The 27,242-nt window shown below is 34.1% G+C and overlaps 2 protein-coding genes across 4 annotated transcripts in view; one reads left to right on the top strand and one right to left on the bottom strand.

The window, feature by feature from the left end:
* C15H7orf50 (chromosome 15 C7orf50 homolog) overlaps positions 1-27,242 on the top strand; it is a 128,433-nt gene that overhangs the window by 4,357 nt on the left and 96,834 nt on the right. The gene's annotated exons all lie outside the window — the stretch shown is intronic.
* GPER1 (G protein-coupled estrogen receptor 1) lies at positions 10,408-11,481 on the bottom strand. Its single transcript, XM_062588540.1, has one exon. It carries the CDS (start codon positions 11,479-11,481, stop codon positions 10,408-10,410), a length of 1,074 nt encoding a protein of 357 aa, XP_062444524.1.

The raw sequence follows: 27,242 nt of genomic DNA, 5'->3' as shown, positions 1-27,242 counted from the left end.
GTTGATTTTTATTTCAGTTCTCTGAAAAGAATATTTACAGTATTGCATAAAAAAAAAAAATAAAAACTGTGAAATAACAGAAGCATTAGAAGTGCTTGTTTGCAGTTACCCAAGTCTGTCTTCTGTTTAAGGATTTCTTCAACCTTTAAATTTTTAGCTACCCCAGTGCCATACAGTTTACAGAAAGAGCAGTGCTGACATATACAACATGTAGGTAGGGAACAAGTTGTGACTGTTGTTTATGAAGGCTATTTGAGTTCTACTGAGAATGACCTTATTGTATCAAAGGATCTCTTAACCTTATAATTTCATGGTAGACCCTGTTTCTCCAGTGTTGTTTTCAGAGCTGCAGACTTCTTCCTGAACAGTGAGAATTTTTTCCAGACTGAACAACTGTTGGACAAGATAGACACAAAATTCATAACCCATAGAATACAATATTTTTTTGCCATTCCTTCCCAATTCAGGTTAGCAGACACTGTAACCTTAAGTAAAAATGAGCAAGAGACAGTCAATAATAAATAAATCAATCAAAGAATATAAATCAATAAGCCTAAGTCCTGTAATACATGGTTGAAGGGACACTATGATATTTTATGTAATGATCATGCAATCAATAGGAGTATTCTTGTAAGCTCCTAGTCATTATTTTCAGCATTGCAGATGGTTGAAGGAGGAGGAATCAACATTTTCCCCAGATAAATGCAAAATCAGTGGGAAAGGAATTTAATTTTTGAGATTCCATACAAATAGTACAAACAATGGCAAATAAACAAGTAGCTCATAGTGTTTCTTTAATCAGAGGGCTAGTGTGCAGGTGCCCAAACAGTAAGATCTGTTTACTAAATGGAAAATGGCAAAATTAGTAGGGAAAGCATTCTTTTGTTCAGCCTTTTGGGGGTTATTGCAAAGCCAATGAAGAGTTATTAAACTAGTACTCCAGCAAAGCAAGCCATGGAAAATGATCCTTTATAAAATCATTGTTTTGATTGTAGTAATGGAAAACCTCATAAAATTATGTTGTTTAAGCTGTGGAGATAAACATTTTGGCACAAGCCTGGTGGAATGGCTAAGAATGCTGCTTTGATAGTATCTAAAATGCTGCTTGTGATCAGGTAACTGGGATAGTAATTTAAACGTTTAATGAATGCAAACTAGACAATGCTGCAAAACCTATCAAGCGGATACCATAAAGCTATCATCTGGAAGTGTATTTATTTCTTTGACAACTTGCTAACTCATACCAAAGCCTGTTGTCAAAAATGAGTTGTAGATGATTTACAGACAAACTTAATAATAAGTCTTTTATTTGTCCATTAATTTATTATTTTCTTTAATAGGAGGCTTATCTCATAACCATCAAAATAACTTTTTTCTTTTCCCTTGCTGAAAAATGTTACCAGTTACAACTTCAACTGTATTGTTACAAGGTGTTCTGATGTCAGACTACCAATATGTTGCTGTATCTCTTGTATACAGAAACTTTTCAGAAAAGGCTTGCATTGCAACTCTGCTATCAACTTTTTCTGCATTTGTTTGTTTTTGCATTACTGTCGTAATCGGTGTTGCATGCTTTAGTGTTATGCTTGTTTGTTAATATTTTTGCTTAAAAAATATGTGGAAAACCATCTTATATGCGGAAAAAATAAAAATAGATTACTGAAAAGTTCCCTTTATTTAGTTTAGGCCTCGTAAGAACCCGGTCTAGTACTGCTTTTTGACCATTTGGTTTGCATCTTTAACATGCAAATTGAATTTTACCTGTCTTATGAAGAGATGACACAACCTTGTCCCCTACCCCATTTTGACTTAAAGATACATCAACAGTTAAGAACAGCATTTTATTGAAATGGATGCCTCCGGTAAACTAATATCTCTTTTTTGATGATAAAGGCGGAATGATAGCTGTTCCTGAAAATAAATGTAGAATGATGGCTACTTCTGAAAATGGTGAAGGTAAATGTCGGTATGGATATTGCTAGTCTGCTTGTTTTGGTCAGCTTGTAATTGAGGTGTTGAATCTACTTCTCTTTTCTTTGGTTACATTTCAACTGGATATTTATCCTTGTTGTATTTGTATTTTTTTCCATTTGCACAAAAAGACAATTTTGCTGCTACCCACTGGCTTCTGATTGGCTCTCCACAAGATGGCCTCCTGATAGTTGGGAGAAAATTACAAAGATCATGTACGCAGGCTATAAATTCATTTGGCACTTATGACTTAATGTGTGGGATCTTACTTGTTTTTTCTCCTTTGTTAGTATCTCAGCAATATTTTTCAAATTAGGAAAAAGAAATAAAAAACTTCTGAGGGCAGCTGCCTATGGGACTGGATTGCTTGTTTTCTGCTAACACTTTTTCATCAGAATATCTGTAGAGTTGCTTTAAATTACTAAATTAACTGTACATTTATTTATTTTTTAAAACTGGTAAGTTTCATTGTGACACCGTGTAATGTTTATAGATAATACTAGGCCTTTTGTAAACAGAATGACTAAGAAGGTACAAAATAGTGTCTGAAATACGGATATGCATAGATTAGGCTGAATAATTTCACATTCCTTTGAAAATTATTTTTGTAATGGTAGGAATAAATTTCCCAGGAAAGAGCATTCACAGCTGGGAAAACAGTTGCTACTTTGAAGATGGTTTTCCCAGGCAAAAGGCTCACATCCCCAACTGTGTTTGGTATAAACAATATATGGTGTGTTTCGTACTTTTGTTTAAAGGAATTGTGCATTCTTCATTACTTATTAACCAGCAAAAGTTCCATGCTAATTCTGGGTATTTGCCTTAATCTGTAAACATTTAAATTTAATTCCTTTATTTTATTAATATCATGAGGGTATTAAAGTGATGGGGTGCTTGGCAGTGAAGCACAACAGTCCCTTCTTTGCTATAAAGCGAAGAAATTCTTCTTTCTTTTCTTCATACTCAGCATTTCCTCTCGGTTCCCATTCTTTATTTAGTGATGAGAATTTTCCTTGAGTGTTCTTTTTGGTTTCCAATATAAATTCTTGTTCTCATGACTTAGTTGCAAACATTTTCACCAGACTGAAACTTAATGTAGGATTCCAGCTGGTGGCTAAAGTTACCGAATCAAGCTGCTGGTGAAGTAGGGAGCAGAGACCAGGTCTGCTTGACTGCATGTCACCTGGCTCCAGTCAAATGAGAAGACTATTCTTTATTAGTTATTGGAGTATTTTTGGTAGTATGTTAATATCATTTAATTCACAACAGAGTGGTATCATAAATGCAAATTGCTGAAAAAGGCCCAAATTATTTAATATGGAAAATGTGGCACAAACTTAAACTTGTAAGTTCAGGAAATAAAAGTCCCATTACATTGTTGTTGTTTCTTGGCAAGAAATTAAGTTGCAAACTTGAAAGGTTAAGTGTGCTATATTCTGGTCTATGATGAAGAACAAAGAAATAAAGAAAGAGAATTTCTATTGATAGGGTTTAAGACTAGGAGGTGTATGCAGTATAGCATACTAGTGCAAGCCTGAATCTTGTGGATTTATTGCTTCCTGTTTATTGTTCTTGGTACAACTTTGTTAATGCTAATTTGTTGGAAAGACTAAAATTTCATGAATTTGAATATTTAAAGTATGTTAATTCTAAAAAAACAGCAGTTTTCTGTGCCCCTTACAGAATGCCACTGCTTTCTTTTCTTTTTCTTTCTCTCTCTCTCTTTTTTTTTTTTTTTTTATGATACAGAAGTCTAGCATAAGAATTTTTTTAAGTATGAACTGTTGTGCATTGATGGAATTATCTTTAAACCCCCAAACCATTTTGGAGCAGGTAAGAAGGGGGTGATGGTTGCTTCTGTAGTATGTATAAGAAATTAGAATTTTCTCACTTGAATTTTCCTCCTCCAAACTATCTTTTGTGTTTAGATGCAGTATTGTGAACCACACGGAAGATTAGTGTAAATTTAACATTTGTACTAATGAGTAAGTTACAGAGTAGATAAAACAGCTCTTAGACATTAGATCAAAGCAAAATTAATTCATATTTATAAAATGTTTGCCTGTAACTTCCAAGAGGTAATTAGAACAGAAAGTTAGTCTTAGGACTCTTAGAAGCTGCCTCAAATAATGAGGCTATAGGATATGAATATGAGGATAGTTGATGAGGGAACCTTTTACTTAAAGAACCAGGCTACATCTTTGAATGCATTTACCTATTTCTAATTGAATTCTATGAGAGTTCTCTAGGATATCAAACGGAAGAACATTGTCCACTGTTTAATTGAATTTCGCAGCGTTATCTTAATAATTTGCCTCTGTGAACTAGGCTTTTGCAAACAGCAGATATATAAGGGTAGGATAGGGCTCTGCTTCTGCAATGTTACAGTTTGAACATGTCAAAACTGCTTAGAGAATATACTGAAAAGTTAGATCTGGATCACTTAACAAGGAGCAGGGGGTTATATAAAAGAGAAAAAATCTTAAGCATGTGGGTGAAAAATATGTGCTTTTAAGAAGTGAAATTCTGTCCTAAGTCTACATTTTTATGTACTAAATAATAAATAGGAGTTTTTCATATTTACCCGCCTGTAATATAACTAGGTAATTACAGAACTGTTATTTTGAACTATAAAGCAAAGCTCATTGAAATAAATCTTGGTCTTTTCATAACTTGGAGTAGACTCTGGAGTCTTTTTGTACCGTGTTGACTGGTTCTGTTTTCTGGTTACCTTTGAAATAGGCGAGGTTTTCCTGTTTCATTATGAAAGCTGTATCTTTCATGACTGCGTGTATGCCTGCACTTCTAGCTGTTTTGGATATAAGCTTGTAGTTCCATGATTTTTAAAGGCTTTATTTTTATAATCTTGTTTTGTTTTGTTTGCGGTTAGCATGTTTCATAGGACATAGCATCTTCTTTACAAAGATTTGTCTAGATTAAGTCATAGTCTAGTTTGGGCTTAGACTAGGAGTAGCCAACTGCTCTGATCATATAGATCATGTAATAAAATCTTTTGGCCAAGAGCCAAAAGGTCTAAAGCTTTGAGAGTCAAGCGGAACAGAAATCTAGCAGGGAACAGGGAGAGTTTTCCATGGATCCTCAGGTACCCTTTGTGGGCTGAGCATTCACTTAGGTTCTGTGTAATTTGATGTTAACTTTAGCAGCTCCTCAGGCAGCAAGCTTGCACTTCTGATTGCAGAACAACTTCAACAGTGTCATGTATCATCAGTCATCTTTATATTAGAATAAGAAAATAACATGTTATATTTTTCACTGTTATAAAGATATGATCTGTTTACTATCAAACCATACCAAAACCATAATTAAGCTTTTAATGATATCAGAAGTAATCCTTCTGACTTTATGCATTTTAAAGCTAAGAAGATTTATAAATTCAGTTCCCATAGGCATCATTATTCATTATCTCTGTCTTGCTACTAGATCAACAGGTGGCTGTTTGAAACATAACTAGCATTTCAGTGAGCATTTTCCTTTGTTTCTCTCTCGAATTGCTGTGTGCGCTTCACTTGTAGCTAAGCAATGGAAGACAAGAATTATAAGCTTTTTGTAGTCAGGTAAAGGCTATTTCCCTTTTATAGTTCTGAATGGAGGGAGAATGGAAAGAAGAAAATCTTATTTGATGTTATATTATTGTTTCTATTGACAGAACACCCAGGAAAGGAAATGTTTTTGCTGCTGAGGCAGAAAACACATCCATCTCCACCGCTATTAGGCAATTCTACCATTGAGTTCTTTTTGTCAGAATAGCCCTAACTCCAGTCTCGAAGGATAAGCTAACAGTATTCCAATAATGTTTCTGTTTCTGTAATATGTCTTTTTTCCACACAGTTTTTCTGAAGTCCTTCCAGAAAGCATATTCTGTGTGATTTGAAAAGGTTTTAAACCTTTTCAATGTTTTTGCATGTTGGGGAAGTGAGTTGGACTGTTTAAGCAGTGTTGTTACTTTGGAAAAGCTTCTGCATTAAATGTTTAGAGTAAGTATATTTTAAAAAGTTTGGGGTTTTTTGATAATTAATAATTCAGCAGCTTTCTAAGTTTAGAACTTAGGAAAACTACTGCATATACTTGTAGAAAACTGAACAGTTTGAAAAAACAGGTTGGAAAGTAGGATATGATTTTATCACTGGAGTTGAGTGACTTTATTGATACCCTTCAATGGCAAGTCTAAACAAATATATTGCACAGTGAGACACAATCTTTAAAGCTGCTGTAGTGTAACTCACTGGATGTACATAAAGTAACTGAAATAGCATATAAGAAACTGAGTAGAAATAATGAGTTGATGCAGTACTATCTTGGATCCTGAGAAGACATTGCTTTTTTGTTGTCTTCTTGGGTGGCTGGGTCAGTATGCAGCTGTTTATTCTTAGCTTCTGGCTGTGTCGTACTGCCGTATGATGGAATGGAAGTCCAGAAAGAAGCCAAAGGCTAAAAGTTTAGTGTACTGTATGTCAATGTGGAATAAATAATTTGGACAATACCACTGAAAGGACATCTAAATTATAAATATGAATGAAGAGTGTTCAAATTTTTGAATCTGTTGTGTTCGTCTTCAGAATGTCGTACAGGCCATGTATTGCAGTGCGTCTCCCTGACAGCAGACCTAAGAGTATACAGACAAGATTGTGTGTGTGTATATTTGTATATATGTCTTAAAAATGGCACATTCACTGTTATCTGTTGTTGCAGATTCAACATAAAAAAGATAAATCACAATCTCAAGGTAGAAATGGTTTATTGGTGACATTTATTAAATAGAAATGTAAAAATAATTGTTTCTTGAAGTAAATAGTTTTTGAACAAGGAATGACTAGGTCTAACTGCGTAGTGGTGAGCGGTTGTAGATGAAATTAATAACGTGAGGGTGAACTTCTACTGCAAAGATATAATTCGCAACAATAAATTTGGCCCTATGTGTTGCTATGACAAATGTCCTAAATGTGTGTATGATAGCCTGAATGTGTCAGGTAAGACTTGGAGTTGAGGGGAAGGATTGTCTTTCTTGTCTCATTTTTCTTCCTGTGAAAAATCTCAATGGTTTTAGCTGTGATTAAGATTTCAGGCTACTTTAAGAATATCTAAAACATTAAAGAAGGAAGCTATCCCTAGTTATAGGATAAATATTGTTATAAACTCTAAACCCCTCTCCTGGAACCCTTACTCCCCAAATTAAAATCAAACGCTTGTCTTTGTTATTTTCATTCAAAATCAAGCCAATTCATTGTGTCACCTTTGCGAATAACTATTAAAATTCAAACCTACCTTCTTCATATACTCATTTATTTTTCTACTTACATAGAAACAAGTTCAAATGGAATTAAATCATAATCAGGTTTGAACTTGACATGTTTTTTCTTAGTGTAAACCACTTGTAACACATTTCTCATGTTACAGTCCTAACCATTCAAAATTTTCCAGACAACCTTTTCCCTTTTGCAGTCTCAATAAAGAGCTGATAAATGCCTATCTGGAAAAACAATTTGTTAGCCTCTAACATAATTTGATGACCGGAAAAAAGATTAGAGCCTGCATTACACAGCCAGTGATTTTTGTCCATGTAGTAGATACTTAACCTGAAACTTTTAAATTATATTCTTTAAAAAAAAATTAAGCTTACCTATTTGCAAGTTTAGTAGAATGGATTTTATGTGCCAGATAAGCTGTTTCCAGTTATTAATATGTGTGTCAGATTACCCTAGGGGAATTTAAGATGAGCCTGTATCTTTTTCACTTGATAGAAACAAATTTAAAGAAATTTTTAAGAATTCTGACTTTATTATATTTATTTTATAGCGTATATTCTTTTTTGGAATTGATGGGTTGACTATTCTGAACATTAGTCTTCTAATTTTGTGTGGAACAGAAGTGGGAGGGATGACTGTTCTTGCACGTTGCCAGCATCGTGTCTAAGCCTTGCCCAGAATCTAGGATCTCTTGGCTCATTGATTCAAATTCCCTGTCACATTCACTCACATTATGTGATGCTTTTCATAAATTAATCAAACTCCATCTTAGAGTAATTCTGCTTTTTCTAGATATGAATGTGCTGTTCTTGCACAGCCAGTATTTGGCATATTTCCTAAAACTCTTAACAGGGTGCAAAAATATAGCAGCTCTAACATGTTTAAATCGTCTCGGACAACTGTTTTTTCTCAAAGCTTTCTATACAGCTGAGGGAGGACAGTGGCTTTCAGTCACATCAGATTCAGCCTATTGCTGGTTTAGGCTATTTGGTTTATTTCTGTTCTTGACATTTGGTAATACAGTGTGCATTCAAGACATTTTGGTTTTAAGATGTTGTTTCCTAAAGCAATTAAATGTTTTGGAAGGTCTTGATTTTTTTTTTTAAACTAATACTAGACTTTTCTTGTCTGTAGACTTGTTAGAGATTATTAGGTCATAAACAGATCTTAATTTTGTTTGTCATCAGTCCAGTATTTTAGAAAAGAGTATGGAATCAATTCTTTAAATTAAACAATTTTTGAGAGACTTGAGAGAAGTGTTAAATGAAGAACTTGTATTAAAATTCTTACTCTGATTTTAATTTTTAAAAAAGCATAGGACACAGGGATTTTTGTACATAGATGAGAAGTGGCAGCAAGTTACTTTAAAGTATGGGTTGGAGAAAGCGTGTTGATTATCACTTATGAAATATGTATATTATATATTAAAAATATATACTGTATATATAAACATAGAAACCATTTGGCATTTTTGTACTATTACTTTGTACATAGCTGTCATGAAAAAAGATTTCTGGGGATAAATGTGCAGTTTCTTCACCCAGGAGTGGACTTTTATTTAAAGCAAGTAGTATGTTTAAATGTAATTATTTGAGGTACAGTTCATAAGCCTGTACTTAGGTATAAAACCAAAATACTAGCAGTAGGAAACTAATCAAATAGCTCATATTTGTAGTTTTGTTTTAAATGTGTAATAGATTGTTTCAAGTTGAGTTAAATATTGCTTTCTTCGTATTATAGTAATCTGATCTTTCCTAGATTTCACTGTGATATCAGGACATTACTAAATATGATCCTGTAGAAGCATACTATGAAATAATATGTGTGAGCAGATATTTGCTATTAATACCTGGTTATTATGTTCAGTTTCTGAACGTAGGTAACAAATCAAGAAAGTGCCTATAATGGTGATGAAATGACATTCTTCCACCATACTCTTGATCAAAAAATATATTCTTATATTTGAAGCAATTGGGAAGAATTTGCTCCTATAAAAACAAAGTGCACAACAACTAAAATTGGGAAGTTGTATTTCTTTGACCTCAAAATAAGTTACTTTGTTCATAGCAAGCATCAAGATTGCACAGGCAAATATATTTGTATGCTCAGAAGATGTGTTATTTCATGAATTTGCATCACTAAAAGTCCAGTGGTTTGAGGAGTGGTTTGATGGACAGTGTGAAAAGTCCAAACCTGATAGCTAATCACATTCCCCTTTACAGAAGTTCTGTCTCCCCCAAAATTGACACTTCTGACACTTTCATAAGCAATTCTTATACTGTCTTATGCAGAAAATGATTTCTTTTATAGCCATAGTATTTTGTTCTGACGATCAAAATAGACATGCTAAATGTAAAGATATCTCGTGCACTTCCATTTAAATATGAAGGCTGATGTGAATGTACATGTATGTTCACTTGCATTTTTACCAAGAAGCGCAATTATGTCTGGGGAATATTGTCCTGGGCAATCCTTAAAAAACAAAATGAAGTATTAGATTTTGCTTTTGTTACGTTCTTTGAGATAAGCAATATAGTTACAGATGATGATTTCAGTTTTGATCAAGTGCTTATGCATTGGCAGATTATGAGGAGAAAGCTCACTATCATTCTCTGTTATATAAAGATTTTAAAAAAGTTAATTATGGAAGACATGCTAGAATAGAATGTACTGTATAGTTCTTCTAAGGAAAGTCATTTCACTTAACATATTTGGATGATAAATCAATGTTTTCTGCATGTCCGCATCAATACATTATAATGATTTTTTTCTTCCCTGTGTTATGGCAACTTCATTATTTAAGTGGAAGTACCTTATATGCCAGCAAAATAGCATCTCTGATAATCAAGTTATATCCAGAGTCTTCCTAACTTGATGAAATTTTCTGCTATAATATCATTCATACATGTATAATACAAAATAAAGCTCCAACAGTGCTCAGCTTTTAATAATCTTGTTCATAATTAAATACAAATATGACTAAAACGTATTCTTCTACATTAAAGTCTTGTCATAAAAACATTTGGAATATAAACCTTCAATACTCAGCAGGGCAACATAATATATACACACACACATTTTTCTGTTAGTAGCAAGCATTTCATTCATTATTTGCACAGTTTCAGTCTTTTTTTTTTTTTTTTTTTTTTTTTTTTATACAGCCAGTACTAAGTCAGACTTCTGATTGCTCATTACTGTCAGGAATGACAGACGTTAAGGCAGCTTGACAGAAGCGATTTAATGTTGACATTTTAGTTTTCTGTTCAATATACAGTCGCAGTTTGTCTCTGAAGGTTTCACCTAGAAAACTGTAAATTAAGGGGTTCAAACAGCTATTAGAAAAAGCTGCTAGGTTCACAATATGTCCTGTTAAAGGATAATCATGTCTGAAAGATGGGCTGCTTGAAGAGACAGGTTCGCTTTTCTTTTGAAGAAGTTGAACACTAATGAAGACATTTTCAGGTAACCAGCAGATAAAGAAAACCAAGACAACAACAAAAATCATTCGAAGAGCCTTTTGTCGCCTCAGACGAAGACTCCTATGTTTGTGTGCTTTTACAAGAACTCGAACAATTAATGAGTAACAAAGACCGATGATCACAAAGGGAATGATAAACCCCAAGGTTATTTCTAGCCACTGGATTTCTTTTACATCTGCAAAACAAAAATAGACCTCTCCAGTGTGTTGCAAGTGCACGGCTGTAAATGGAATTAGTGCTGCAGAAATAGACGCCATCCATATGAGACCACAGCTTAATCTAGCGTGTTGCATAGTGCGAAATATGTTGGACCTCATTACTTTTGCCAGTGCCATGTATCTGTCAAAACTCATCCAAGTCAGAAAGAAAATGCTGCTATACATGTTGATCTGAAGAAACAAAGACATAAAGGTACAAATAATAGTGATATCATAGTACTTCTCATCAAGATTAAAAACCTCAATGAGGGAATCAGCAACTAAAATGAGATCAGCTACTGCAAGATTTATGAAGTAAAGGTCTGGAATAGTCATTTTTTCACGAAAACTTATGTTTACAACCAGTATTAGAATGTTTCCTACAAAACCAATAGGAAAAAGAAATATTGTATAAAGGCATGATAAGAACAGTCCAATGACATATTGTTGGTGTTCTGATTTATCAGCCAGTCTAGAAGATACACTTTCATTACACAAATGTGATCCATTTAGATTAAAAGTTGTGCTGTTACATATAACAGGTAATATCGAGGTTGAGTAAGTTTCCATGGTTCAAATATCTGCAGAAAAAAATATCAGTACTCACAATTTTGTAGTGATGCCAAAAGAGTTAGATTTTTGATGTTTCCAAAGAAGTTCATAGTAATCATTTTGAATGGAAAAAGATTTACTCTTTTTGTAGTGAAAATTAACATTTGTTGGAATCCAAGCTAATTAAGTTTGAAATTGACTGAAATGCAACAGCGTAAGAAGTAAATTTCTTACACTATTTTAATAGGACACTATATACATGGCAAATGAGAAAACTTAAGTTCTTGTATGCCTTAAGACCACGTGAAAATCTTTTTACCATAATGATACTTGGATTTCTATAATAACTTTTTAGCAGTCAGCGTCAATAGTGTTTCTTCTTGCAGGCTGGAAGGAAGTAGAATTTTAGCTCCATTTGTTTTCTTTTAACAATGAATGTTCATCCTTGGACCTGCAATTTGCAAATGGAAATCCATTAATCTAATACCCCAGCATTGTCATGTGCTGTATGCTTTCACTAACTTAACATACAGAGCTGAGGTCTTAGAAAACATCATGTTTGAATATACACACACATACATACATGTTCAGTTAAAATTAATTTGTTCAAATTTTGCATACCCTTTCAGGGCTCAGTATTGGAAAACATTATAGAAAATCAGATGTGTGAAGTTAGCCTACTGAAGAAGACTTTATAGGTATCTATTTTTTTATCATCAACTAGTAACCTTATTAAGTAGCAGAGTCAATGACTGACAACACGGATGAAAAGCAATAGATTCCATCTGTTTATAGAAGGAAGGAAAAGGGAAATTTTAGAATTGAACATAATACACTACATCAACATTATACTTATTTTTCTTGTATTTATGATTAATTATACCACATTAAGTTCCAAAAAAGGAATGGACATCAGTTTTCCTATTTGTTTACTTATAAACGTAGAATGATACAGACTTGAAGCATTGCTAGAAGTTTATTTAAAGAGAAAACACCCCAAGCAAATGGAATTGTAAAAAAACAAAACAAAAACAAGCAAAAAAACCTAGAGCATTTTGTGTTAAACTTGTGTTTTAACTGTTTTGAAGTGCTTTAATCACTCCTCACTACCAAAATTTTCACTTTAATTATACTAAAAACATATATAAAAGTTAAATTGCTTGTTAGTAGATGATTTGTATATTTTCACATTTTAATGTTTTAAAATGCTCTCGATTCGGTCTGTAAGAGAAAAAAGAGCAGACCACCAATGGAGTAGGAGTGTTGGAGTATTTTTATTCAGCTGTTTAGCTCTGAGGTTTCCTTTAAATGTATGCAAGTTTCCAAAGTAGCTAGCTGATACTTAAATAAAGAGATACCTGTGTAGTTTCACAGCTTTTGCTTCTTGACAAAACAGGCATCAGTATATTAGAATTGTTTGCTACATTTTGAGGCATTTTACTAACATATATCTTTATACCAAAACATTCCTATGAAATTACACTTATTTGAAGAAGGCTTGGTGTTTGTTTCAAGCAGCTATTGAGGTCAGACATGAACAGTGTCTTGTATGCAACATCCTTTTATTTCCGACTAAGGCAGTAAACTGCTTTAAATGCAATAAGGGATAAGTCAGCAGTCTAAGAAATTGATTTTTAAAAGGTAACTCTGTAGTCAGATTTCAGTTACTTGTAAAAGTCCACCAAAAGCTGAGCAATTACACACATTAAAGGTAACAACATACTGTGAAACACTTCGTTTTACCTTAATTCCATCTGTTCAGAGCTGATCTTCTCTAGACGCCAGAAGGGCTGATTCTTGTTCAGAGACACGCTTAAATGGATGTCGACTTTGACTGTCGTCTCAGTAAAAACTTGTATTTAGGTCTACAAACCTGCAATGAATGTCACCTGTTGACAATTTAGTATTAAAAAAATCAGATAAAAGTCTGTTCTGTTTTAAAATATCTTAAATACATGACAGTTTACAACAGAAAAATGCAGATCTTGCTGCATGTCCTTGGCAATAAAACAAGCTTTATAGATTCCCAGGGTTGTTCTAATTTGTGTTCAGTTGAAGTGGTGCTGAACAGCCTTACAAGGCTAGAATTAACCCTGTTTCTGCTGGTTCCTTATTTTACTAGAACTAGTCAAACATCTTCTACCTCATATTTTTCAGTTTTATTTCCCTTTTACCTTTAGCATTTTTGCACATTAGGTAGCCTGTTGGAACATACAGCTCTACTGACCAATAATTAGATTTATTCGCAAAGGGCAATTAAGCATATTGTACATATGTATAAAACAGCAGTTACTGTTACATATGTAATCTTTTTAAAAAGTTCCTGACAGTCTAAAGAGAAATACTAGATTGATAGAAATCTAGCAGCTGAGAAGGGTCATTTACTAAGCTGATAGTATGCATTTCATTTTTCCTACCTTCAAGTTGCTCCCATTTTGCCTGCTTGTATTAATTTTTCAGGCATACATCTTCATCTTGGTACTTCTTAGAATTGTTCAGCTCAAAACTGCATGTGTTAAACAAGCTTATTTTGCAGAAGATGTGGAGCCTCAGTCTTGCATGCAAACACTAGTATTGCAGGTGGAGTTTTTCATCTGTTGGGGGGAAGAAATAGTTGACATTTCTAGAAATGCCACCTACTGGTGGCTGGAATTCTCAAAATCAGAATGGAAAGAAAAATCTATGTAAAAAATCAGTTTATTAGATCTTTATTTATGTCAGAAAAGAGCAATATTTTATATATGTAAATTACTTTTTATGATTACATTGATTTTGTATTTTGTGCTATTAATAGATAGGCTGTACTTCATTGCAATATGCTACTGCTGCTGAAATGTGTCAGATCTCAACATTTAGGATTTAAAAAAATCAATATTACAGTTTCAGAAGTGTGATATAAGCAATTAAAATAGTATTTAATGTAGGTATTAAAATACGTTGCAGTAGCCAAATATTTTTAAGTTATGAAAGATCTCATCTCTGTAGAAAAATGAAACAAAAATTCTTACAAAAGGGATTTGGGGAATAACAGGCACTTTGCCTTCTAGTGCTGTTAATGCAAAATTATTATTTGCTGCCTTTGCTGCTTCTGGTGTAATGTGCTCTGCATGGGATCGCAAGATTTTGGCAGTGTTATTGAAGAAGAATTTAAGGTGTGGTTACACGATGGCTCTTCATAAATATGTTCTTGTGTAGATTATTACTTAATTTAAGAGTAAAAGAAAGTTTGTGCAAATCAGTAAGGAAAAGATTTACTGAATAGAAGACTTCCACTGTTAGTGGAAGGGCATTCTGGAGTGGGTTTTTAAATAGGATCACAAGGACAGAGTGCCTGAAGTGTTTCACTTTAAGGAGTGTACAAATATGATTTTTTAATAGAACTGGAGCAATCATAATACTAGAAAATCTTATGATATCAGCTTTATGTATCTGATTTATGGCTGTCCTAAGAATGGGATTATAAAGAGACTTGATTGTTTTTTGTTGATCATGTGGTTTTGCTATATTTAATTCTGTCCTTCAGAGTTTTCACTGATCTTGAAATGGCCAGAAGGATTTTTATGTTCCTTGATGTGTAATGTTAGCTTCTGGGTGTTAGCTGTTTGTAATTATGGAGGCCTGCATTAAATAGTCAGCTAGTCTCTATCCTTGTTTTTCTAGCTGTGAACATTAATTAGTTTGGTATTAAAATGTATACAATTTTGTTGTGAATGCTAATTTTCTTGGTTTACCTCAGGACAAGAAATATGTCACTTTGCCTTACCTTGAGAATGGCTAGGAAATTTTCTTTGGAAAGAGCACAAAGTAGCTCTTTTTCATGCTAGTCAGACTATAAAGCCTAAGAGACCAAGGCCAGTGTTATTATATTGTAATTAGAGTTCTGTATTTCTCTATATTTTGAAACGATCATGTGAATTCTCAGTCTTCTTTCCCAAATGACAACATCTTCAGACATAAATACAAACTTCTGTTTATCTGATCAAATTGTTGTTACTGACTAATCCACTTTAGTCTCACTGTTCTGCCTTTCCATGTTGGAAAGGGATATAAAATGCCCCAAACCAGTTTTAGTAACTGTTGAGCAATGCATCCTTTCTCTTTCCCTACAATTTGCTCTTATTCCTCAAGAGTAATGTACTATAATGATGCATGTTTAGTTACAGTTGTGCCAATATTAAAAATTACATTTCATATTATTCTACCATATCACCTTGATTGTTGCTGAGAACATGTATGATAGCAACTGATATGATAGCCTACATATAATGAAATGTCAGGCTGCAGTAATTCTTCATTTAAAATTTTTGTAGAAGTTTTTTTTAATTATGTGGTAGTCAACTTTTATTAAGATAATAGTATTTAAGAAAAATGTCTAACACTATATGGTGTTCAAGAGACATTCGTGTAACCGTTTGTGGTATACTTAGGTATACTTAGGTGCTTAAAGTGGAGAAAGGTATTCTACATAATTTAGCAAACTTCAACACATGGGCCTATTACTATGTTGCAAAAAATGGATGACAGCTGATGAGGAAGAAAAGTGGGAGACATGAGTATAGCAGAGAACAGAATAAGAAATCCGTTGCATCTTATTTCTTGAACTACCATAATACGGAAGTTTCTCCAGCAGGGTAAGTCCTGTAGGATGTAAAAGCTGTTAGATTCTTCCCAAGACCATTGGAAGTGTCATGAAGCTGTTGGGCCATGGAGAAATTAGATCAGGGCTAGAACATAAAAAGTTTGAAAAAAAAGCAAGGTACTGCGTCAAAGTGGAAGGCAGGATAAAATTGTGTTGGAATGCTTTACAGTGTAATATAACCAATGCAGAAGAAAAACATTTTGTATCAGTATCTCTGCTGAAATTATGTTCAGAGGAAATACAGATGCTATTGCCATGCTTGTGTATTTTCTAATGTACATGGATCTCTCCTCCTCCAGATTTTCTCTCATCTTTCTCTTGGCGTGGATGCTTACTTTGACCTCTTTCAGCCACTTAATGATACTTTCTTTCTGGACTCATTCCCCTCCATCCATCCCATTCATTCAAGCTTTACAAAATTGGATGACAAAACATATGGTTTCACTCTCTGTCCAAATGTAATTAAAAAAAAAAAAAAATCACAAGGCAGCAATCCTTTTTCACCATCATAGGTGAGTCCATCAGTCCTTTGCTGGGCACTTCATTAATCTCTTTAGTTGCACAGGTAAAAGCATCAATATTGTTGTTGCTAATTGATCCCAGTTGAGCAAATAAGAATCAAAGTGCCAGGGAAGCAAAACACATTCTTTCACTCCAGTCAGTGAATCAATTTGTTGAGGAACATACATAATGTAAACGTTATATAGAGAGGACTTGTTTTAGCTGAATTGCTCAAGCTTTTGCACTACTCTAAATCTTCTGCCTCAAAACCATGTTAAATAATGCTTCAACCTGTTTAGGGTCTGTTATTTTGAAACTAGAATGCTACTGAGGCTAGGTTTAGTACTATAGAAAGGAGAGTAACAGCTCAAGTTACAATCCAAGTGTGTAAATCCAAACTGTTTTTAGCTCAGATGTTGTTTTGGAGTGGGATCAGATCAAATTTGAACCAACTATTTCAGTAAAGAGAAGTCCTTAGTTTCTACATGTACTTTTCTAAAACATAGCATCAACTCAAAAATTTAGACTTAAACATCAGCAGCCTGTCCGTCCCTCTTATTTTTATGAATAGAAGGCTTTTTCCAATGAAAGCAGAAGTCTTAGAAAAATATGAATATTACCAGCATAGAAATAAATATCCTTCTTTGAATTTTCCAGTATATCCCATTAGTTCATTTTGAAAGCATGCCTATAAAAATATATGCTGTATTTCTTCTGAAACATACTGTTCAAAAACTAGGTAAAGCCTGGAAGAAATAGTGTTTAACAAAGTTATTGCTGGTTAAAAAACAAAACAAAAACTCTCCCTGAGTAGGCAAATTTTATTTTATTCCTAGGAATGCACTCCAAGTTATTAATCACTTAAAAATTATTACTTTTAATGTTGGCCATAGCTGTTCTTTTTCTCTCCTTCAAATTTTACTATTTTAGGATGTCTTTTGGGACTACTTCTGTTCCTTTCCCATTGCCCATGGGGATATCTGCCTTCATATTCCAAGTGGAGAAAAGCAGATCTTTTCTAGGTCTACGTGTTCATTGTCCTGAATCTTAATGGAAGCTTTGAGTAACTTTATCAAGAATTGTTTAATGAAACAGTTCTGTGTTGCTATAGGATATATTCACAACAATTGAAAGGATTTATACATTTTTTAACCTCTTCTTTCCTGTTTATTTTCTCCTATTCAGTCTAAACAGTCATCTTGCAGTATACAGAGATTTCTTTGTTACTGTACAACCAGCCATCCAGAAAATACTCTTTCTCCTGTGACGATAGTCCTGGTCAGCGAAGAGACCAGAGTGCATTCATACATATTTATATTTCATGGATGACAGCCAAATGCTATACGCAGGAGTACTCGCGGATTTATACATAGTAGTTAATTCTTGACAAGATCTTCCCATTTCCAAATCTTAGCTCTGATAGTAGGCCCTCTCAGGTTTTATTTCTGAGAGACCCTGGGTTATGATTTTGGTTAGCCGTATCCCTTATTGAGAGTATCATTAAGCATGCCTTCACCTGTGTTGAACCATCCGGCTTCTCTTTCCAGGTCCGAACCAAGGTTATCTAACTAGAGCCAATATATTTCTGGAGTAAGGGCACCTTTGGGTACCTTCAACAGTAACTCAGATTAAGGTGAATCAGAGACCATACAGTATTTATTCTTTCATTCTCAAATATAAAATATATGGAAGCAGTGAATAAAGTAGAATCCTTTGTACATATTCTTATACTAAAAAATAACCTATTTCTGGTGCAGCTGAAGCTATGCTATTCTCTATCTAACCTGGGATAAACAGCTTGCATCTTTTGCCATATTCTTTCACTTAGTCTGTCAGCTTTTTTTCACTGACATACTGCTCTTACAGCTTATCTCTTCAAGCTTCTTTCTGGATCAAGCTGATCTTCAGTCCATCTTTTAATCTCTTTTCAGGTGTAAAACATAGATCTGATGCCAAATTTAGAGCTCAGAAATCCTTTCATAACTATAAAATTGATTCTTGTGTTTGAAGAAATGATTCTTACCTACACATTTCCTTTCTGACCAGGTTCTATAATAGTCTGTTTTTATGTAGCTTTCTTTAATTATCCATCTGTTCATGCTGGCAGCAGAACAAAATTGAACAGGAAAACAGGCTGACATAATACAATGCAGACACGGTACCAGTTGATTTTTACGTCTTGTAAAAGCATTGGTCCTTATGGCCTTACTGAGACTACATACTGTGTTTTACTTGCAAGTGATACAGTCATGTTTCATAAATTTCAGGACTTAGATATCTGAGACTAGATCCATATGTCTAAATACCAGATCTAAATGCTGTATTACTATTGGAAAAATGTGCTTTGTTCTTTCATTTATCCATTCATTGGATGTTCATCCATTTAACAACTTGGCTGTTGTTTTGCAGAAAGTGTGCCTGTCGACAGATCAGTGCCCAGTCCTCTGTTAGCTGGCCAGCCTATGCTGATTTGTACCAACTATCCATACAAATCCAGATCCTGTCAAGAAGGCTCTCTAAATATACAGTTGCAATTAAATATATCAATTCATTTAGCATCTAGGTATCATGTTTAGCCAATGAATTCTTGTCCACGCAAAGGTACATGGTTAAGCATCAAAGCTGCTGTTTTCAGAAACTTTCAGATCATTTCTGAGTCTTTCTCATCACATTGGTATATTTTTATAACTTTGTAACCCAAGTCTGTATCTTTATTCAAGATTTAGTATGATTCTTGCATCTTCTCAGTTGTCCCTTCTCCCCCACCCCCACCATGGACAGGAAAAGTTGGCTTGTGCCAAAATTCAGTAACAGTAACAATGCGTTCAGGGTAAGCATCTAAAACTTTGCATCTATATCTCAGCCTGTATTACCTATGGATTCTGGAAAGCTGCACCTGAACTTGAATACCACAGCTACTGTTTTCTGCTTCATTTCAGGTTGTTGTAGGGGAGGGAGAGGGAGAGAGGGAAGAGTTGTTTCTGCTTTGTACCATTCACTCATGAATTCTTATCCACATGTATAATGTTCCCTATCTTGTTTAAAGGAGAACCTTGACTTAAATCAGAAATCAGAAATTGTTTGTATTTTTAAAAAAGCAAGCCTCAGTTATACTCTTTTGAGCCTGGCTTATCTTGTTTTTCCTTTAGAGTATTTTTCCTTTAGAATATTATCCAATATGATTCTTCTGTGGTATAGTACTTCATACGTTTGAATGAACCTATCAAGAATGACTTAAATCAATAATTGCTTTAAGTCTTATAGTAAAGTTGAAGCCAAGAGAAGTGTAAGAAAAAGCTTTCATCCTTGCAGAAAAGTTTTAATTAGATATCTTGTTGATCTTTCTAGTTCAGTGCCTCAGAAGGGCTCAGAACTTTCCTTTGTGGCCAGAGTTGTCATTAATTTGAGAGTTTTCTTTCTTTTTTTCAGTTGCAAGAATTTAGACAAAAACCTTAAAACCCTAATGGTTCCAACGAAAGTAAAAAAGGAAAATGGAGAAAGAGAAAGAATGCTATTTTTATTCTTTATGTACAAATCTATATATATAATATATATACTTATATATATATAAAAAGCAGTGCAGCAGAGTGATAGCATTGCAATATGATTGTGGGATTATAGTGGACTCTTAAGACATAATTCACTGCTGTTGCTTCTGGATTTAACCAAGATTATATTAAAAAAAGAAAAGAGAGAGAGAGAGAGAGTATTGTACAGAGGAAGAAATTCCAGTCAAAAAAGAAAGCACAGCTGAGAAAGTGCTCTTGCTGCCGATTTTTACTTCAATTCAAAGTTGCTTTCTGCTCTGCTTTTGTTTGCGTCTTTACCAGTGCATTGGTATTATTACAAAAGCATACTGCTATGGTAACATGCTCTTATTTCTGCTCTGTTTAAAAGTAACACTAGTAGAATGTTGGGAATTCTTTAAAAGATATTGAGGGAGGGAAAAAAGACCAAAAAGCCTAGATGTTTTCTCATAGATCACTGCAAATACTAGACCCAAATATATTTTTTCTTCTGCTCCTGCTAGCTGTAAGGTAGTCTAAGTTTGGAGTCTAAACAAGGAAGCATTATCCTTTATGAAGAAGAAAAGGTGAAAAAAATGACAGTTCTTAAAAAGCAAGTATTACTGAGATGCACTTTCATGATTCATAGATGTTGTTGGTATTTCAAGATGATTGTTGGTGGTATTTTCCCTTTTGCAATTCCGTATGACTTTCAGTATTCCATCTTTGCATGGTTTATGAAAACAAAGTACAAGCACCAAACTAGCACAGCTCTCACAGAACAACACTATTTCTGCAATATTCATCGTGAGCTCGTTCTTTGGAGTTCCAATGCTTTTCTGTAATTTGAATGTTGTCCTGAAGAGAATCATAATGCTATAAAATAGGCGGCATATAAATATGGTTATGTTTATAGGTACCACAGCCAGGTAAGTACGAATATGCAGTTGTAAGGCTGGAGCTTCAGCAGGCACTTCTTTAGTAAAGAGCACAATAAAACAGACTATCTGAAGAAATGATGGGATTCCAAATCCAAAGGTGAATTTAATGATCTCATATTCAGGCCATGCAAATAAAGGATCTAGCTGGCAGTCAGTTTCCAAGTGATAGTTATCTGTGCCAAGCAGTACTGTTTCAGTTAGTGACAAACAGAAGGCATATATAAGTACAAATCCAACACACAATATGGGACTTTGGGTTGCTTTGCTCAGAGCAGTCCTTGGTGGAAATCTCTTGAGTAAAATCATGAGAAGAATCAAAATCAAAAGATGCTGAGAACTGAAATAACTTAAATTGAAAAAAAATGATAGAATTTCACATGTGAGATGGGTTGCTCTTAAATAGTCGGGCCTAGGAATGACAGTCAATGAAAGAAAAATCATTATAATATTGCTAATGGTAAAGAGTAGAAGAAGTAAGTCTAAATTTTCTATGATTTTCAGCTGCAAATAATTCTTTATGAAAATGACCAAAATACATATGCCAGCTATTAATCCTGTTGGTACAAAAAAGGCAATATAACAATGCATAAGTCTTGATATGATGTTTTGAGAAGCTATGAATTCTTCAATTTCTTCTGGGGAGATGAAAGCCAAGTTCTTGCTTGGGTAGCTGATCCATGTCATGTTGTGAGAAATCATCCTTTCTTCTGTGTGGTGTTTATTTCCTGTTTTATGAAATTTGAAACTGAAATCTAAAACAAAGATAAAACGGCTTTTAAAGTACAGTTTGTATTGTCTCTAGTTTGTATATTAAATAGCATGTGGAGTCAGGATTATGAGCTATTTCTTCATTATAGATGTAGTGGATTTTTTGGGTAAATGTTGAATTCTTGGGCTAATTTCAAGTGAACTTACCTAACAATATTTGTAGCAAGACGTATCTGGATGATTATTTTTTATCTGGTTCCTCTTCCCTCTCTATTTTCATCACTTCAGGAAAATACACATTTATTGCAGCTGAGCTTTTTAGGCAGCAGTCAGGGTTCAGTGCACTCATGTTCCCTGTGCTATAAATTGGAAATTCAGCCTTTATGTGAATGAGGAAGAATGTTGAATCGGTGATTAGGTGGAGCCCCTTTTTCTTACCATCTTACCAAAAAAGGATATGGGCAGCATTGCAAGGCAACCTTAGTATGTGGGTTGCAGTTACAGCCACAAAATAGCTTTGTTATACTGTGGCAAGTGTGGAAATTTTGTACTATATGAACCCAGCTGACATCTCAGGGCTCACACTGCATATTGAGGAAAATGCAAAGATAATCACAATATGAGGCAAGAACCACATTCCTTTGTTTTAGTTTTGCTTCCTTTCTATTATGAAAAAAGTCTTTTCTTAACTGCAGTCTGTGCTGAGAAACCCATCCAAAATTAATATGAATGTTTAAGAATTACTATGAACAAACTGCTTTCATACTAACATATACTTTTACATTAATAATACTGTCATTTTAGATGTAGCTATTGCATAAAGCTGCAAAAAAAATAATGATTTTCTGCTTGCTCAAATTTGAGGAAGTATTTACGTGTGCATTATAGGCCTATCGAATCTTAAGAGTAATCCAGATAGGTTGTTAGTTGTAATGACTATGGTATGTTGTCGTAATAATTCTGCTACTGTGAAAATGTTGGGAGGATCTTTGCTTAAACCAAAAGGCTTTGTAGGAAAATATGTATGTACTCAAGAAAAACTGAGTGTGATAGATATGCTTTTAGGAGATCTATAAAATTTATATATCCATCCTCACTTTGAGAAGAAAATTACCAAGTACCTTGTACTGACTGATCTGGAAAAATATGGACTTTTTTCATATTGACCTATTTCTTTTTTTCATTTTGAAGGATGAATATTTTTAAATGTTGGACAGTGGACTCATTATTTCCTAATGAGTTTTGAATGTCTGATTAAGCATGGTCCTTAGTACTGAAAAAATTGTGCATATATACTGTTTTACAGTGTGGCATGTTGTTTTCTGGAAAAAAATTCTTCTATATTCACAAAAATCTCAATTTTGTGTTAGATCAGAGTTTAATTTCTTTACTTTATTCAGTTGTATGCATAACTGGTATGTTTAAGCAATGTACATAAAGAGTGAACCAGGCAAAGATAGGACAAGGAAATTCTCCTCATTAGAAGATGCTATGCAGCCAATAACAATATAGATTGAGTTGTACATAATGCATTTTTCCATAAAGAAATACTAGTGATGTTAACTCTTAAAGTGAAGTAATTTTAAATTGCTAAAAGTTCATAAAGACACATTAATGTTTTTAAGCAGTGTTCATTATAGATAAGTCAGCCTCTTAATTCTGTTTGACAGTTCATTTATGGTTGTTACCTCTGACACTACTTCACATTTCTGATATTTCTAATCTCTCCCCAAAATTGGAATTCTAATACTAGCTTTAATTAGAAAAGTTGACTTATCAGAGTGACTTTGATTAAATGTATATATAATCTTACATAATTATGATTTCATTTATATAAAACCATGGAGTTATGTTTTGATTCAGCAGTGGTCTTTGTCCCCTTAAAGACAGCTTTTCTTCCTTTCTCGAAGATGGTTATTTTTAGAGAGGCTCTACTAAAGAGGGGACTAATGCACACAGAGAAAAACGTTGTGTTTCAGGTACGCCAGCAGCAGGCGGAAGTTAGCTGTTCTACCTTGGCTGTATTCTAAGCTGTCATCTTGGGTACTGCATATAGGGAAATGATGAGAAGCAAAACTGGCAGAAGTGTCTGAAGTGAATTAATAATTAAGAGTCGGTATAGAAGCTTAAAAATTTTGTTAAATATAAACAGTCTTCAGAAAAGTGGAATGAAAATCTTCAAAGTTGAGAGGTGTTGAGAGGAAACATGGTTGACTAGTTAATTAAGGAAATAGATCTTAAATGCTTGCAGTAAAGCTTTTATTTCTGTTCAGCTGATTTTTAATATATACCGCTAAGAAGAGAATCATGTTTGTATTAAAGTGCTCAATCTGAACACTGGGGATATTAAAAAAAAGGAGAAAAAAAAAACTCTTTAGTGAATTGATTGGCCTTTTGTATTTTTTTCATACTAAAAGTTATAATTCCAACGCATCTCTTTTGAAATAAAGCTGGTTAAGCTAACTTCTAAATCATCTTCCTTGCTTAATTTTGGTGGCTAGTGAGAGAAGTTCAGACAGATTTGGATTGTGTCCCTGTAGCTTTGGAAAACAAAGTTTAGCTTCCATTTTCTGTGAGAAGTGAATCCAAACTCATAGGGTTAATTATTTTAGCTTCTGTTTGATAACCTGTGAGATACTGAAGCGCTGGGGAACAAAATCTAGAAATTTTCTCATTAGCCTAGCAGTTGCAGTGCTGTCTACTTCCCTTTGCCTATATGACTGTTCTTTCATGCTGTTGGCATAAAAGTGGTCGACTGTGCTATTCAGTCGGCTGCAGCCACGGGGCTTGACAGACTTGCTTCTTCTGATTTCCTTCTGCTGCTTTGATTTCTCTTTATCTCCTGGAAACCCAAAGACCCTGAAACTCTAACTTTTACAATTAGTCTCTTAAATACTCAGGAGAAATCTCGTGAGTGAAGGAATCAATGTAAGTCAAATTCTGTTAGAATTCTTCTGTTAGAAGAGAGATTTGAAACCTCGTCTGATATTGTACTTTGTGAGAATAGGTAGAGAAAGCGGATGTGGAACCACACATGAGCACATGGAGGTTTGACTTTTTTATCAGAAGTTGTCCTCCCATACGATAGTTTCAGGAGGTTAGGAAAAACTTACATTTTGAGAAGCTCTTCCACAGCAGTCTCTGGTGTTATTTTCTTCTAGTCCTATCAGACCTTTCACAAAACGGAACATCTGAAGTAAATTTTGTTTCTCTGAATGTTTCTGTTATCGTCTCAACTCCTTTCAGACCATGGGCCAAGTAACTGTATTCGCTTTTCTTACACGGACTCTCAGAAGAGCTTAGCAACATTCTACCTTTCTGGAAGCCACAGACATAGTTTCAGATCCAGATTTCACAAGAAATAATATTGGCCCTACATGAAATTACTGAAAAAAGAAGATATCAACATTTGTTTTAATTTTGCTCAGGATCTGGCCTTGGTACTGATATTAGATCTATCTTTGACCATAGCAAGGGGTTTATTTCTTATTTACTCTGAGTGTTTACCACAAAAAAGGGAAGATTAGATTTAAAGCAGCAGATTCCAGTAATTGCAACTTACTATGTTTAAAGAAAAAAAAAAGTGCATCTTCATGATTCTTCTTACTGTTCCCACCTGTTTTCAGCTTATATTTTAATGATGGAATTGCATTTTATTACTGAAAGACTATCAATGTATCTCGGCCTCATTTGCCACAAATGTCAAAATGAATGCCTGAAATAGCTTAAATGAGGTTGCACGTCTTGTTTCTAGCCACAAACCATTATATTGTAATATTTAATATTACTGTTAAATAATAACAAAAATGTTACTAGCGTTGTTGTTTTTCTCCATCTAAACATTGTTGTTCTAACCTAAGTGTGTCTCCTTTAACTTATGTCATTTGAGGAGGGATTTAAAATAAACAAAAATAATTTATTCCAACTAGAATCAAAATATTCACTTGGAAATAACAGTGCAAATTTATGTGTATAATTGTAATCAGTATTAATATTAATTTTGACACACACTGAAACTGAAGCTGTTTGGGGAATCTGGTGTTGGAGAATTCCTGAATACTGTGCTAATGTGAACTTAAGATGAAGGAAGCCATTTATAAGGCATTTATGATCAGGTATCCTACGGTTTTAGAGAGGCTTTTGACTGTAAGGCAATCGTCTGTCTTGCAGGACTACCTTTAGAAATTTTAAGCCTTTATAGGCATCTCTAAAGTTTTAAGTTTATTCCTTGCACTAAAGTAAATGTATCCTAATAATAATATGATAAAGCTCACAACTTCTTCTGTAGTATGTTGAACATCTCTGCAAATTTTTGTAGATTCTTGGTTATACTAATAAAATTTAAAGTAAAAAGATATTTTGGTATGGGAGCAACAGAGCAATGGAGGGCATTGTGTTTCTCACATCTTTTATTGCATTATGTCCATACAGCAGAATACTTCTTTTTCTCAAACTACTTTTAGAGTTTCCATAATGGGATAAGGAGTTCATAATCCTCTTTTCCTCTTGCTATAGTTAAAATCTGGTATTCTGTCAGTTCTTGTCAGGTTCTTAAATTTACTGCAGTGGCATACATTTTATTTCAAAATGCCTGTAATGTTTTTGATGTGCTTGGTGGGGGGCTATGTCCTTTATTTTTTGTGGACTCTGTCATGTTACAGTGTAAGCACCACAAGATATTACTGAATTTTTCCTCACCACACGAGGTGTATTGACTTCATTACTTCTCTTTATTCATTGGTAGCTGAGACTGACATCAAAATAGCTTGCGAAAGTTCACGTACATGGAAACTGTGGCAGAACCCAGACCTGGTCGTGTTTATCTAACATTAACATCCTGTATCTCAAATACAGGGGAACTCTCAATATGCTATTTGCATTTTATTTTCTGTATCGTCTTGCTCCAACAGCACATTGTCCCTGCTTTACCTGTGCTGTCCCTTGCTTTGTTTTGATTGATCATCGTTCTCGTGTTGTTAATTGTGCTGTAATTTCACATTGCCTCACTTTCTGTTCTTCAGGTTTTCACTCTTTCCGGCACTACACTTCCCCACTATTAACCCAATTTGCCTTTTGTGTTAGCAGTTAAAGGGAACATGTTTGATTTTTACTTCTGAAGCAAAGCTAAAACATTATCCTTCAAACATTATCCTTCAATTCCAACAGATGGAGCTGAGCAAATGAGTATAGTGTTTAGAAGGCAGTTTAAAAATAGCAAGTTGTGAAAAGACTACTTTCAGTATTGAGAGGGACTGGTCTGTAAGGTTTCATTGTTCCTGTGTTTTCCCCCTCTGATGGTTAACTCTTGGAGATCTTGGTTTCAAGGATTATATGTTTATTTAAAGTCTACAAAGAAGCATTTCTAAAACAAGAAATTTCTCCGTGGTAACCAAAACTCTTCTTACATGAAAAGTTTGGCAGGGCAGTCTCTGTGTTTCATCAGCAGCCTTTAGAAGAAAAATATTCTTTCATTTAGTCATAAAG

The sequence above is a fragment of the Rhea pennata genome, chromosome 15 (genome assembly GCF_028389875.1).
Source record: "Rhea pennata isolate bPtePen1 chromosome 15, bPtePen1.pri, whole genome shotgun sequence".
NCBI classification, from domain to species: Eukaryota; Metazoa; Chordata; class Aves; order Rheiformes; family Rheidae; genus Rhea; species Rhea pennata.
The sequence above is the reverse complement of the archived record's forward strand: the minus strand, read 5'-3'. Positions and strand labels throughout refer to the sequence as shown.

What these genes read in the sequence shown, in the direction of transcription:
- GPER1 (XM_062588540.1), bottom strand. Translation starts at nt 11,481, where the DNA reads ATGGAAACTTACTCAACCTCGATATTACCTGTTATATGTAACAGCACA.